The following is a 15,401-nucleotide window of genomic DNA, read 5'->3' as shown; positions in this document are numbered from 1 at the left end:
GAGTGGACATGCTAACTTTCACAATTCCGTTTAGGAGTGGACATGCAAATTTTCACAGTTCTAGAGTGGGCATGCTAACTTTCACAATTCCGTCTAGGAGTGGACATGCTAACTTTCACAGTTCTAGAGTGGGCATGCTAACTTTCACAATTCCGTGTAGGAGTGGACATGCTAACTTTCACAATTCCGTCTAGGAGTGGACATGCTAACTTTCACAATTCCGTCTAGGAGTGGACATGCTAACTTGCACAATTCCGTCTGGGAGTGGACATGCTAACTTTCACAATTCCGTCTAGGAGTGGACATGCTAACTTGCACAATTCCGTCTGGGAGCGGACATGCTAACTTTCACAATTCCGTCTGGGAGTGGACATGCTAACTTTCACAATTCCGTCTAGGAGTGGATATGCTAACATTATGGCAATCTATGTTATTTGGTGGTAAGATAGAGTGGCATGGGCTTTCTGGAGTGGAGTGATATGGCCCAACAATATCAATACCTGCCATTTCCCATGGTGCTTCACCTTTATAAATGTCGATAGGCTTAGACTTTACAATGCTGCAACTCTTATCACTGTTCTGACATGGCCAGCAATTCCTAACCATTCTTTCTATCATCAGATCCATACCTGGCCACCGGTATTTCAATCTTACATTATTCTTCGTGCCCGTAATGCCAGGATGACCCTGGTGTGCTTTCTCAATATGTTCATCATACAACTTACGTGGGGGAATCAATTTGTCCCCCCTCACCAAGAATCCATCCTCCATTGACAATTCATCCCTTACCTCCCAGAATCTCAAACATGCTTCTTTAACTGCTTTCTTTTCAGGCCATCCAGATTTCATGTATTCACCAATTTGTTGTAGCTCATCATCCTTGCCCAACTCTTCAATCCAAGCATCCTTGGACGTAACTTCAAATACAACAGTTACCATTTCATCATCCACTTCTACAGCCATCTGCCTACTTCCCAACGGTAATCTCGATAGAAAGTCAGGCATAACATTCCTTTTTCCAGGCACATATTTCACTGAAAAATTATAATCCTGCAGTTTAAGACTAAGTCTTGCTAATCTCAGCGAGGCTCTGCACATTCCTTTGACCATAAGAGCTTCAATCAATGGCTTATGGTCTGTCTGAATCACAAATTTAGCTCCCCACAAATATTTCCTGAAATAATTCACCGCCCAAGAACAAGCCAGCAACTCTTTTTCAATCACTGAGTACCTACTCTCTGTATCTGAAATGGCTCTCGAGGCATGACTGATTATCCTCTCATTTGCATCTTCATCTATCTGTGATAAAACTGCCCCCAAACCATTTCCACTGGCATCCACTGTGATTTTAGTAATTCTACCAAACTCAAACCCTCCTAACTCCAAAGAATTGCAGATGTCAGTTTTTATGCAATCTACCGCCGTATTGCAATCATCACTCCATATAAACTTAGCATCCTTTTTCAACAATTTTCTCAAAGGTTCTGTGACACTCGCAAAGTTCCTAACAAACCTATTATAATACTCACACAACCCCAAAAATGATCTCAACTCATCTTTGTTCTTAGGATTAGGTGACTCCTTAATTGCCTCCATGGCATCCTTTTTAGGTTAATACCCTTTGCCATTTACAGTATGTCCTAAATATTCTACTTCATCTACTCCAATTTTACACTTGCTCTGTTCAATTTTCAAACCAACATCTTCTAATCTTTTCAACACATTTTACAACCTGTTATCATGTTCCTCAATTCCTTTTCCAAACACAATAATATCATCTTGATATACAAAGATCCCACTTAAACCTTTAAGAACATACATCATAACCCTTTGAAATACAGCTGCCGCAGAAGCTAAACCAAACGGCATGCGTTTATACCTATACAGACCATGTGGTGTAAAAAAAGCTGTAATGTCTCTGCAATCTTCAGTGAGTGAAATTTGATGATAGGTTTTTGAGAGATCCAACGTAGAAAACACATCCGCATCACCAATACAATTCAACATTTCAGAAATAATTGGAAGGGGGAATATATCAGTTATTATGTTCTTGTTGACATCCCTCAAGTCCACGCAAATCCTGGGTTTGCCATTTTTCTTTAGTGCCACAACGATGGGGCTCACCCACTCAGAAGATTCAATTTTTTCTATCACACCTTCAGATTCCAACAGTGTCAACTCCTGCTCAACTTTGTTAGCAATGGCAAATGGAACCGGTCTAGACTTCGTGTGTCTAACCGGTACAGCTCCTTTCTTGAGACGAATTCTGTGCGCAAAATCCTTTAATAAACCCAACTCTGACTTGACTTCATTTTTTTTCGCTGACACTTCCTTTCTCTGTCGTTGACCAACAGAATCTGTTCTTCCGTACATGGATCTAACCTGATTCTCAAACCAGCTTGGTCTCTCCATCCTATGATGTTCACACCTTTTTCTGCCACATAAACTTTAACCTGGGCTTGTCTGTCTTTAAATTGGATGATACAAGGAAACCACTCAATCATTTTGATCTTTGACCCTTCAAATCCACCCGGATTTCTAATGTCTGGTGAATTCAATTCGCTTTTGAGACCATGTGTCATAAGGTTCTGCCAAGTTTTCTGGTAATAATTGTCCAGGGCGAACAACTATCCACCTTCATTCTAAGCTTCCAATTATCTAGAACCACCTCGCAACTTGGGCACTTAAATTCTCCTTCCAGAGATTCCTGTATAAAAAACACCCTTTCTTCCTCTGACTCTTCCTCTTCATTCACGATGACAGAAACTCTTTTTTTTTTCTACATACAACTGCAAAATGACCTTTTATGCCACAATTTTCACATTTCTGTCCCAGTGCCGGACAATATTTTGCATTAGCATAATGACCAATTCTGCCGCAGTTATAACACCTGTTTCCATCCCTTGGTTGGGCATTCTGAAATCTTTGATCATATTGTGTACGAGGTTCATTCTTTGTCCAATTTCTTCCTTGAACTTTATTTGAACTTCCTCTGTACTCTGGATTCTTTGCTCTATTGTTCTTTCCTGGAGTGGCTTCAGCCTTGTCTTTAGATCGCAGTGCATTAACCTGGCCTTATTCCTCTTGTTCCTGTACTACCTTGGTAGTGTGTGTTGCATGCTCTGTACAGCTTCTTCTTTCTTGTCTTTCATCTCCTTGGAGAATAATTGACTATGCTCCACCTGCTTAGCAATGGCTATAGTTTCCGGTAGTGATGGATTGCCAAACATCCATAGCCTGTCTTGAACTATGTTATCCTTTGAGTGAATAATTATCTGATCTCGTATTAATTCATCAAGGGTGATGCCGTTGCCAAATTGACAGGTCCGTGATAAGACCCTTAATGCTGAAACATATTCCTCAATACTCTCATTTTCTTTTTGCACTCTGGTGTAAAATGTATATCTATTTATAGCCACATTAGTTTCCGAAGCATAGTACTTGTCTAATTGTCTTATGGCCCTGTAATGTTCGTCAGCATCTCCAGCTTCATTTCTTGTCAATTCTGGAAGTTCTCTAAACTTCCTCTGACCTTCTAATCCAAGTGCATGTAACAATAATATTTTCTTCTTCCGGGATGTGAGTTCTTCTTGATCCACAGCTTGAATATAATTCAGCCAAAATTACTTCCACTCTGACCAGACAACTGCTGGTTGTCCTGGAGTCGGCAAAAATCTTGCAGGAGGCTGAATACTGATGCCCTGAATTTTTTTGTATATCAAAACAGTCACTCCACAACTGTCAGAATTGTGAAATCAAATGTCTATCTGGGAGTGGTATTAGGCTTCTTCAACGTGCATTTGTCTGTTCCAATATTCAGTTCCACTATGGCCGTGCAAATAAAGGAAGGAAAAAAATAAAGATTATTTTTTATTTATTTTTTTAAGTACTGGGACTAGGATGAATATGCCCAATCTTCACCCTCCCCAGACTTCCTGGTCCTGATCATGCAAGATCACGTGACCGCGATCTGCTGGAGGGTCCTTTCCTTTAATGCGCGCAATGATGCGATGATACGCGTGTAAGCCTGGGAGCGATCGTATACTCGCCGGCAGTGATCGCTAAACGTAGCATTGATAATCTGTACAAAGGGACCGCTCTCCCTCGATACGTGGCTATGGATATGCTCTGGATACCTTTTCTCTGACCCAACAGTCATACAATGTCACTTGTGGCTCAATTAGACTTCCCGGACCGGCAGAGAGCACTCTGCACAAATCAACGCGATACTATGCTTCGGTTCGGAGCATCCGCTCTTCACTCCAGTCCCTCCACAGACCAGAAACAACAGCACAAACTGACACGATCGCATGTTAGTTTGGAGTGTCCGCTCTCCGTTTCTCCTATACTTTGCTGTGGCAAAACACCAGCACAAGCCTTTGCAGCGTTGCGCCTTGGCTCGGAGCGGCTGCTCTCCGCTTCTCTTCACCCCGTGGGTCCTCAGGACGCCGGTTTCCTCATCGTCAAATGAAGTATTTACAGAAACTAAGGTGAGTACTTAAAACAAAGTCTTTATTGTATACTTCAAACAAACCGGCGCCCCGCACTGCGTCCGCCTCCTTTCACCTCTCACTCCTTTTCAACTGAATAGAACCCCCTCAGTCCTTCCAACCTAAACATTCCGAGGCCGACGCAGTGCGGTGAGTAAATGTTCTAACAAGAAATACTACACAGAGCCTAGTGAGTCAATACATCCCACAGTTGCAATAGTCCAACCTAGAGAAAACCAAAGTTTGGGAGACAGTGAGCTTCTGCAGGAAGGAGAGGAAAGGAAGAGTACCTCTAAGGAGGTGCAGTAGGATGTTTGACTTGTTTGAGACATCAGCGTTGGGGGCGGAGAAGGAAAGTGTGGAATCAAAGATGACCCTGAGGTTCTTAGCCTTGCAGGTGGGTATAGGCAGAGGGCCAAGGGAGGCCAGCCAGAGAGTGAGGGGAAAGGAAGGTGATGGTGTGACTGTGAGGAGGATCTCCATCTTGCTAGCATTAAGACAAAGAAAGTTGGCAGCACACCAATCTGTTGGTAGCACTGGCGAGTTATTGCTGAGATCGTAATGAGGCCCCATGTCTCTCTACCATGCTATTTCACATTCCTATGAGTTTTGTGCTTAAAGTAAAAAAAACATAGTTTTTTATTGGCAACAAGACCTTAGCATAGAAGCTCAAATCAAACAATTGGTAAAATTGTAGGTCTACAAATTGAGGCTTCTGCGAAAGACGCTTCCTTATTTTGTAGAATGTCCTCTATCAGCTGTGGTTGGTTCATTGCTGAATTCTAAAATTGATTTGTGTAACTCCTTATAGCTAGGTATTCCAAAATGTCAAATTAAGCAATGCAAAAAGTTGAGAATGAGGCGATTTGACTTAGGTTTCATCTCTCTCTACAGGATTCCATCACTATCTTTTGTAAATCTCTTCACAGGCTTACAGTGCGACAAGGGACTGGTTTCTTGCTTAACGTTCAAATGCCTTCACGGAGTGGCTCCATCTACACTCAAAATAAGATTCATCTTTATAAACCCAGGAGATCTTTATGCTCAAAGGATACAAAGGTATTGATGGCTCCTACATGCAGGTTTACATTCGGAGGTAACCGCAGATTTGCTGTGGCAGCTTCCAGACTATGGAATTCTTTGTCACACATATTTGTTAGATAGATAATCTTCTTCGATTTCATTAAGCAATAAAAATGTGGCTATCTTGCTGATTCTCTCTTTTCAGGTAACAGGTTCATACGTCAGTGCACCTTGCCTTGCTGTAGTTTATTGTGGCTGTGGGGCTTCGCAAATGGTCAATTACAATTAACATGACACCTTAACATTGACATCCCAAAGTTTATAGATCGTAACCTTTTAAGGAAGTAACCTTACAATTTCCCCACTAAATTATTAATTTTTTTTAGTATTGTGTGGTTTGTATGTGGTGTGGGTTAAGTTAACAGATTTGTGTGGGTGAGACAAATTGTCTAATGCGTTCTATAGAATATTTTTCCTTTTTATTAATGCTTTCATTTAGTTTTGTGCTCAAATGCTTCCTGGCATATATGGCAGCCCTACTGTGCGTTGGGTGAAGCACATCATTTGTGAATTTCACGGAATAATATTTCTTTCACTGAATATTTTTGATTACGTGTTGTCCCTGTTGCCCTTGTGTGCATAACTGATTAGGAGTGTGTGCTGGGGGCAGTAAATGTTTTGTGTGTGCATGAGTCGTGGGTGTGTGTGTTTGTGTGTGTGTGTGTGTGTGCGTTCATTGGGGCTGCATGTGTTTCTATTCATTTTATGGAATATTTTTCATTTTATGGGATATTTTTCATTTTGTTTGCCCCTCTGACTTGTTTGCTGTGGTAAATAATCCTTTGCATTGTGTGGAATATTTTTCATTTCACTGTTGATTTTCCATGTAGTTCTTTCTGGGCCTTTTTCAGCTCTCATAATAGGCACATAACATTGATGAAACTTGGGCATGAGTGTTTGGGTTTGGCCTGCTCAACCGCATTCCAAATTGGGTGAACATTCATGGGCGACAACATTTTCAGAGGAAATATTTTTATTAATTTTCCTATGTAAACTTTGATGCAACGTCAACTATGCTGCTGCTGCTATAACTTGTATTGGTAAGTGGATGTGTATGTGTGTGTGTGTGTGTGTGTGTGTGTGTGTGTGTGTGTGTGTGTGTGTGTGTGTGTGTGTGTGTGTGTGTGTGAAATGTAAGCAAGAACATGATGTTCACATGTATGTTATAGTACTGTCATACGCAAGCCATGTAATATGTAACATATTTAGAAATGCGTCATATATATGACATAATATAAATGTATATATAGGATATGTGCATTTATTAGATCTGCCTCTATAAGGTACTCATGCTTATATGTAAACCTAAAGCCAGCCTTCATGCTGCAAACATCATGTGCGGGTTCTATTGAGCATCACTAATGCAAGGGTCTCTCTGGTAAAGACCAGCAGCAAAATGAGGGCACTGTTACAGTTTACACGCTGACCTGCTTCCGTCAAGGTTGTTAGTGGTGCCACAGCACACTTGCAAACCCGCCTGAAAAAACAAAGAAACTCAGCCTCCCTGAAGATTGATGAAGTCATGAAAACGTGCGTTAGGAGGAGAAGCTAAAGACTGGTAACTGAGCACCTGCCTTCACACCTTTAAACATTGTTCCAGGAGTCCCAGGCTCACAAGGCAGTAGCAGAAGGGCCATCATGCCTTACATTGGAGAGCCACAACCATGGCTTTCCCCCTCCCCCCATCAAGGGGTAGATTTGTGCTATGGAGGGAGTTGTTTCCAGTCACCTGCCAGCAAAATCAAGTGCGAAAAATACAAGTACCAGAATCATCAGAGCTAATTAACTTGTCACACCTGAAACAGAAATGCAGACCCGCCTGAAAAAACAAAGAAACTCAGCCTCCCTGAAGATTGATGAAGTCATGAAAACGTGCGTTAGGAGGAGAAGCTAAAGGCTGGTAACTGAGCGCCTGCCTTCACACCTTTAAACATTGTTCCAGGAGTCCCGGGCTCACAAGACAGTAGCAGCAGGGCCATCATGCCTTACATTGGAGAGCCACAACCATCGCTTTCCCCCTCCCCCCATCAAGGGGTAGATTTGTGATATGGAGGGAGTTGTTTCCAGTCACCTGACAGCAAAATAAAGTGCTAAAAATACAAGTACCAGAATCCTCAGAGCTAATTAACTTGTCACACCTGAAACAGAAATGCAGACCCGCCTGAAAAAACAAAGAAACTCAGGCTCCCTGAAGATTGATGAAGTCATGAAAACGTGCCTTAGGAGGAGAAGCTAAAGACTGGTAACTGACCGCCTGCCTTCACACCTTTAAACATTGTTCCAGGAGTCCCGGGCTCACAAGGCAGTAGCAGCAGGGCCATCATGCCTTACATTGGAGAGCCACAACCATGGCTTTCCCCCTCCCCCATCAAGGGGTAGATTTGTGCTATGGAGGGAGTTGTTTCCAGTCACCTGCCAGCAAAATCAAGTGCGAAAAATACAAGTACCAGAATCCTCAGAGCTAATTAACTTGTCACACCTGAAACAGAAATGCAGACCCGCCTGAAAAAACGAAGAAACTCACCTCCCTGAAGATTGATGAAGTCATGAAAACGTGGGTTAGGAGGAGAAGCTAAAGACTGGTAACTGAGCGCCTGCCTTCACACCTTTAAACATTGTTCCAGGAGTCCCGGGCTCATAAGGCAGTAGCAGCAGGGCCATCATGCCTTACATTGGAGAGCCACAACCATGGCTTTCCCCCTACCCCCATCAAGGGGCAGATTTGTGCTATGGAGGGAGTTGTTTCCAGTCACCTGCCAGCAAAATCAAGTGCAAAAAATACAAGTATCAGAATCCTCAGAGCTAATTAACTTGTCACACCTGAAACAGAAATGCAGACCCGCCTGACAAAACAAAAAAACTCATCCTCCCTGAAGATTGATGAAGTCATGAAAACGTGCGTTAGGAGGAGAAGCTAAAGACTGGTAACTGAGCGCCTGCCTTCACACCTTTAAACATTGTTCCAGGAGTCCCGGGCTCACAAGGCAGTAGCAGCAGGGCCATCATGCCTTACATTGGAGAGCCACAACCATGGCTTTCCCCCTCCCCCATCAAGGGGTAGATTTGTGCTATGGAGGGAGTTGTTTCCAGTCACCTGACAGCAAAATAAAGTGCGAAAAATACAAGTACCAGAATCCTCAGAGCTAATTAACTTGTCACACCTGAAACAGAAATGCAGACCCGCCTGGAAAAAACAAAGAAAATCAGCCTCCCTGAAGATTGATGAAGTCATGAAAACGTGCGTTAGGAGGAGAAGCTAAAGACTGGTAACTGAGCGCCTGCCTTCACACCTTTAAACACAGCACACTTCTTTGTTGCACTAGGGCGCATGTATGTTGGCATAGTCTCTCTGCCTATGCAAAGTGTACGGTTCCCCAATATAGTGGGACATTTTAGAAGCAGTGTAGGCAAAGGCTAAAATTCAACTGCCAATCAAAATGGGTGGGTCGTTTCAGAGAACGTGTGTTAAGGCTACAACAGATACAACTTTAAAAAGAGGTACAAAAAACAGGGAAAATCAGAGCACCACCTAGTGGTCCCCAAACATTGCTTACATGTGTGCATGCATAATGGTGTTGTGCCCAGTATTTACATCCCTCAGGGGAATGCGCGTGTTTAAGACTAATCTTACCATCATGAGAAAAGTGTGGTACAGCAATGACCCACACAAAATTCACGCCGATGCCTAACAAGTAGCCAAAATAAAAAATAGAAAACATAATGAAAGTAGCTATTTCTCATCTATTTTTTCGCCTAAAAGCATCTATAACTAGTAAACACTTGGCATTTTTGATATACGTGAACACAGAACTGACAAGTTATTTGCATAGGTGTAATACCTGTTAATGCCTGCTGCTGCCAATTTCTACGACTAATGTACAAATGGAGCAGCACACTACAAGGCTAGCATTATTAGTTTGAACAAATTAATAGAACCTACCTGTTCATCACCAAACAATATAATACACTCCTCGTCCCCTCTGACACTAAAAAAAAGAACACACAGATTTTGTAAGTAGCTCAGTACACTTAATTTTACGTGTATTCACAGAAAACAGCAAAATATGTTGTATATGCCATCATCCCCGCCCTCTCCACAGACATGGCATTGCTCATTGGTTGCAAGTACATCCATGTCATTTCTCAAGATTCATTGGGCTCTTTGTACTGGATCTTTCGGAAGCCTCTTTACCCGAAAGAGTGCCGCATGATGCATCTGACACATTTTCCATCCAAGAGCGACAACACAAACTGCACACACAAAATAGCCCAGAAACCTGCCAGGGTCTCTGTGTAGGACACCTAGCATACATTCGAAATACATGTTTATGCGCACTTGTAAACTAACTGGGGGTCTCCTGCAGGACAAAGATGTTGGCCCATTCTGCTCCTCATTCTCCCCTTCAATGATTTAGGAACTGTTTTCCTTTTTTAAAGGACGATACCAGAATATTGTTCCTATCTAACAAGTTCGCGAAGGCTCTTAAAAGCAACATGAGAACATGCCTAAATCACTGAGAGTGGCTTTCCTCCTCCCGTATGAGCCTCAAAATAATATTCAAGTGCTAATAAATATTTATTTAAAATGTTGCTTGTGCACATCAAAATAGTGTTTTTTCTATTTCTATGCCACAAGCAATGTTCATCACTTTTTTTTAAAGGACATCACCCTGTCCTGTTATAGACTGCATTATGAGTTTAATGGTAATTTCAGAGGAATTACATCCAAACTTGTAACCTGCTTGCTCTGAAAATGTACTATGGGAGGGATTACAGGTGGGGTATCAGTGATAATAGACCCTATTTTTGGAGCCCATAGGCCACCATGGTGATTTTTGGGAGGTATAGAGGGGGATCGACCTCCAGGTATAGGCCTCAGGTAAATCCTCCACTTCACCTCCAAAGTCATCATTTTGTGATGCGTTAAAACCTCTGGTAATTGCGTTACTGCCAAATACAGTGGCAGTAATCGAATTTCCGCCAGATATTTACGACACCTCCAAACTCAAAATGAGATCCAATTTTTAACCGGACTGGGAAGATCCTTTAAGAGAGAGGGCAAAACAAATATCAAGAGTCATGCGGAGGCCACACCAAGCATACAATGCCGGTATTTGGGGCATTTGAGGCTGAATATGGCATACGATAATGTAGTGCTTCATGCCAGATTGTTCCCAGTTTTAAGCACTGTAATCACTGTAATGGTGCTCAAATGTAGAACCTCAGAAGGATGAAGTGTTGAATCATCCCTGCCATGAATGCAACTTTTGCGACGTGCAGGCTTGCTTCAGGTAAGAAGCGAGCAATTCATCCATACGCCCTTATTTTGCTGATGCCAGCAACTGGTCATTTGGCGCCATAGCATTCATATGATGACTAGACACTGCATACAATGCCATTCTTGAGGGATTTGAAGCTGCACTTTGCATAAGATGGAAGCACCTGTAAAGTGATACTTTACATACGGTGACTATTCCAGTTATCTGATGCCATTATTAAAGCACTTGAGGATTGAAGGCTTTTAAGGGGGCTCGTACAGCATTATCAAGGGAATTGTGCCCGAGATTACACAGGGAGTCAATACTAAACAACACGCACGCAGGAAGAAAAAAAAAGACACCTGCACTCTAAAAACCTGGTTATGAAAGATGGAAGGGGAGGAGAACACTCAGGTGCTCGTCATAGTTACACAGCTAAGTTCCTTACCCACTGTTAACGTTAATCCTACTGCAAGCTCTAAATATGTACATAGAACACGTAATAACAAGGACGGTGAACCCGCAACACCCATTTGATGGCATTATATGAGGTAACTTAAGGACAATAATTTAAAAATCAAGAAACAACCGCAGGCAGGCCAGCGATGCCCACAAACCCTGTTGATCAAACATGGACCCTGAAAGGCTATACCAGTAAGGGAGGATAGCTTAATACACAAGGCACTTGACAAGGAGCAAGTAGAAGTAGCAGCCGTGCTTAAGGTGCAAAGAGGAAGAAGACAGAGACACTCATGCAGATGCAAGACAGCAAATGAAACAGACATCACCTCATCCACAACACAGATCCAGGAGGGTAGAGCATGGGGAAACCAGGGACAAACTCCAGCAGCGATCCAAGAAGCAGGAGTAGGGAACACAAAAGCACAAACCGAAATGATACCCACCCTACCCACGGAGGAAAAAGAGAAAGAAAACTTAACTTGAAATGGGGAGCCCTTGGGAACATGGATAGAGCACACAAAACAGCAACCTCCAAGCACCCGACAACATTGTAAAAGTGCTACTTCAATGTCAGGGGAAGGCTAGTAAATGATCTAGGAAGCAGAACATTCCGATGCGAACGACGTGAAATAGAAATCCAGGAACTAAGGAGCAACGAACTAGGAAAAGGGTACGAGGATCCCTCAACACAAGAATCAGTTACAAACAGGAAAACTGCAACAATAACAAGTGCTGGACTGAAGTAACCTGAAAGTGTTGAAGCTGACTAATGATCGCATACTTCAGGTGTGCGCAAACACTAGCACCTGACATCCACAGGTATTCTGGGTCCTCTACCCATCCTTGCCACATGGGGATTTCCTAAAATGATTATGCACAACCAAATATAGAGTTCACAAATTTGATTAAAATCAACATTGTCTGGTGCCCCAAAATTGTTAACGTTGCCTTGGCCAATGGTTACAGTTCTGCATATAAAAGACTGCTAGGAACACTGACTGCAATTGTCTACAACCAGTTACTCTTCTTTACAGGCAGAGCTAGGATCTTGGACTTAAATTCCCAAAATGCAAGGGTTCACCCTCCAGTCCCTCTCTCGGAATAAACTGTACATTTAGATTTCCATCGCCATCAAGAAATGGCTCTCTGTTCTGTTTCTTTCTCTATTTGTAACTTCACTCAGTCAGTCATTATATTCCTCGCTCTATGCTGACTCCTGCAACAGCTGTTTCCCAGAATTTTGACTCAGTCTCCTCTCTCCGGTCCTTCCATCAGCTCTTCTCTCTGGTGTTTAGTCTCCAGTGCCCACTGGGCTCTCCCCAATCTTCCAGCCAGCTTTCCTTTTCTCTGGTGTTCAGTCTCCAGCGCACACTTCTCGCAGCCCTGGACTTCTCTCTGGCGTCTCAGTCCCGCCATTTCTCAGCTCTCACACACACCACTTGTATCTTGTTTTTTCCACGTTCCTGATTGAATCCAGCTGATGTTCTCCCATTACCACCTTTCTATCAGGCACTCTCAGAGGCACTGTGTCTCAGCAGTGTCCAAGGTGAGTGCAGCTCTCCATGTCATGGCCACTTCTTACTGTTTCTGTGTAGTGCATTGGCCAGCTTTCGGTTTCTCCAGCTCTCCTCAGTATATTTATTGTGCTCTGCGACTTTTTGTCAGCTTCCCATTAGGTTCAGAGTCTGGTTTGTTCACGACTCCCATCTCCTTCAAGTCTCTTCCCTATTGTTTCTCCCACAATGCCTTGGGACCTGTGACATGCGATAGTCATGGAAAAAATATTTGGGTCTCTGTGTCTTTCTATAAGGGCACTTTGACCACACCTGCATGATTGAAGATGAAGCAGAGTACAAGGCATTCTGGGAAGTGTTGTCTTTTAGTAAATCTGCAAACGGGTTACAAAGTACATAAATAGACCAGGAAGGGAAGTGAATTTATTTTTGTTGCCATTTAAATTTTATTGAGACAAAATTGACATTGTACCAAAAATGATGACCGTACATATCCATCATGACACGGAAGGGGCCTGTGGGTCATATTATCACAGAGAATTCAAGAGGAATCATAAAAGCACTGCTGGTACATCACAATACTTTGAGTAAAGAACTGTTAAGCCATTTTAACATTATTGAAAAAAGGAAACGCAAATAATAGGATCTACGTGATCCGACCGCAGCTGATTTTGCTGCGGCCAGAAAGTTTGCATAGGAAAGGTGCGAACCACCAAAGGTTTGCACCTTTCTCATGCGAAAATACGTACATACCCACCGCCACCCACAACACACCCATGACACAACCCCCACCCACACCCTCAACACACCCCCACCCACACACCCAACATAAACAAACCCCACTTACCTTTTTCTTCACGCTGAGTCCCTGTGGCGCCAGGTCTCTTTCACTTCTGTGATCGGGAACCGGCGCTGCAGCGTCCTTTTCTTTTTTTTTTCTTTTACGGGGGCTGCAGGGGTTTCCCCCGCAACCCTCCGCTCACTATACTGTAAAGTATAGTGAGCGAATGTTACCACACAGCGAACCTTTGGTGCTAGCATTTTTAGAACTTTTTGTTCATGCGACTGTTTAGATACAGTCTTTTTGTACAATACCAAATAATATATATCCAAAATCAGCCATACTGGATGGAAAAACAGTGCATAGTGCGTATATAGATACCAAGTCTAAGTCTCGCTTCACTGGTCACAATAACTAAAAAGATGACATCTTGTGTGGCTTGTGATGAATGATGAGATTATCGTGGGCATTCACAAAAGTTATCAATGTGCTCCAATCTGATAGGAATTGTATCATTTCCCCACGCAATGCCCCATAGATTTTGGATATAGCAGCCACATACCACACCGAGTCCACCCTCTTTCATATCCAGTGCGGCCTGGCATTTCCAGTGTTTTGCAATCACAAGATGTGCCGTCACCAAAAAGTGAGTGGGCAACCTAGAGCTTAGGGCATTCAGCTTGTAATGGCCCTGGGAGTCTTTGTTACCTAAGAGCAAAACTAGGGGATCCATTTCCAGTTCAAACCCACATATTCCCCATATCTGGTCGACCACCTCCCGCCAGAATACTTGAATTTGGGGACACCCCCACTGCTCTGGGGTGAGATACCATCGGCATGACAACTTGAAACTATTTTCCCTCAGTAGCACAGCTTGAGATGTCCTATTCGCACATGCCCAAATATTTTATCAGTCCAGATCGTCAACGGGTGCTCCTATGTCCTCTTCCCATGTAGCCATGTAACGGTGCAGGGATTTAAACCTAGCCGCATTCAGCACCTTGTATAGTGATGTCAATCTAGCTGTCAGTGGATCACCTATAAATAAATCCTCAAAGTGAGTCGTATCCCGCCTCCCCTGAGATGCTACATTCGTTCGAGACACCCAATGCTGAAGCTCCAAGTACCCAAACCCATCCCTCTCTTCAACCATGTAGTCCTGCTTGTATTCCTGAAACGTGAGAGCCTGATTGTCTCCGAACAACTGGCCCAGCCTGCACAAACCTATCTCTTTCCAGCAGGTGTACCGCCCTATGTCCATCCCCGGTGGGAACTCAACATTATCCCAGAGACCTGTCATAGGTGAAGGGAATGTGGTTGTGGCATATCTATGTGCCGCCTTGTCCCAGTACTCTAGTGTAGATCTGGATGTTGGAAGTCCCCGCTCCTCCTGTCTCCGGGACCCCGGGGAATGCCAACACCTGCAATGCAGGGGACCTCCTAGGATGTCTTGTTCGATAGCCACCCAGCGCTTGGGATTCTGTTTACTTGCCCGACTTTCCACAACGGGAGCCAATTGAGCTGCATATAGGTAGCTTTCGATATCTGGCACCATTAATCGCCCCACACTCTTGGCTGCAATTAGTGTGTGTCTGGCTACTCTTGGAAACTTTCCGGACCATATAAATAGGAACACATGTGAATGCAGATCTTTTAGCACCGCTCTCGGGATCCAGACCAGTAAGGCATGGAATACATAAAGCAGACGCAGCAACAGGGTAAACTTGACCGCTGTTATTCTCCCCAGTCAAGACATTTCTGAGCACCCTCCAATGCGCAGGTCCTGTTTGGGTCTGGCAAAGGGCGGCAAAAT

General features: G+C 43.3%; 1 protein-coding gene across 4 annotated transcripts in view; it reads right to left on the bottom strand.

The window, feature by feature from the left end:
- LOC138516177 (cilia- and flagella-associated protein 337-like) overlaps positions 1-15,401 on the bottom strand; it is a 716,411-nt gene that overhangs the window by 444,788 nt on the left and 256,222 nt on the right. For all 4 annotated transcript variants that reach the window (XM_069631108.1, XM_069631107.1, XM_069631105.1 and 1 more), the window contains exon 5: positions 9,514-9,559. In XM_069631108.1, coding sequence (XP_069487209.1) covers positions 9,514-9,559 — 46 coding nt within the window. The remainder of the gene's footprint in view (positions 1-9,513; positions 9,560-15,401) is intronic.

This window comes from Ambystoma mexicanum, chromosome 6q, assembly GCF_040938575.1.
Source record: "Ambystoma mexicanum isolate Mex_15411 chromosome 6q, UKY_AmexF1_1, whole genome shotgun sequence".
Classification (NCBI taxonomy): Eukaryota; Metazoa; Chordata; class Amphibia; order Caudata; family Ambystomatidae; genus Ambystoma; species Ambystoma mexicanum.
The sequence above is the reverse complement of the archived record's forward strand: the minus strand, read 5'-3'. Positions and strand labels throughout refer to the sequence as shown.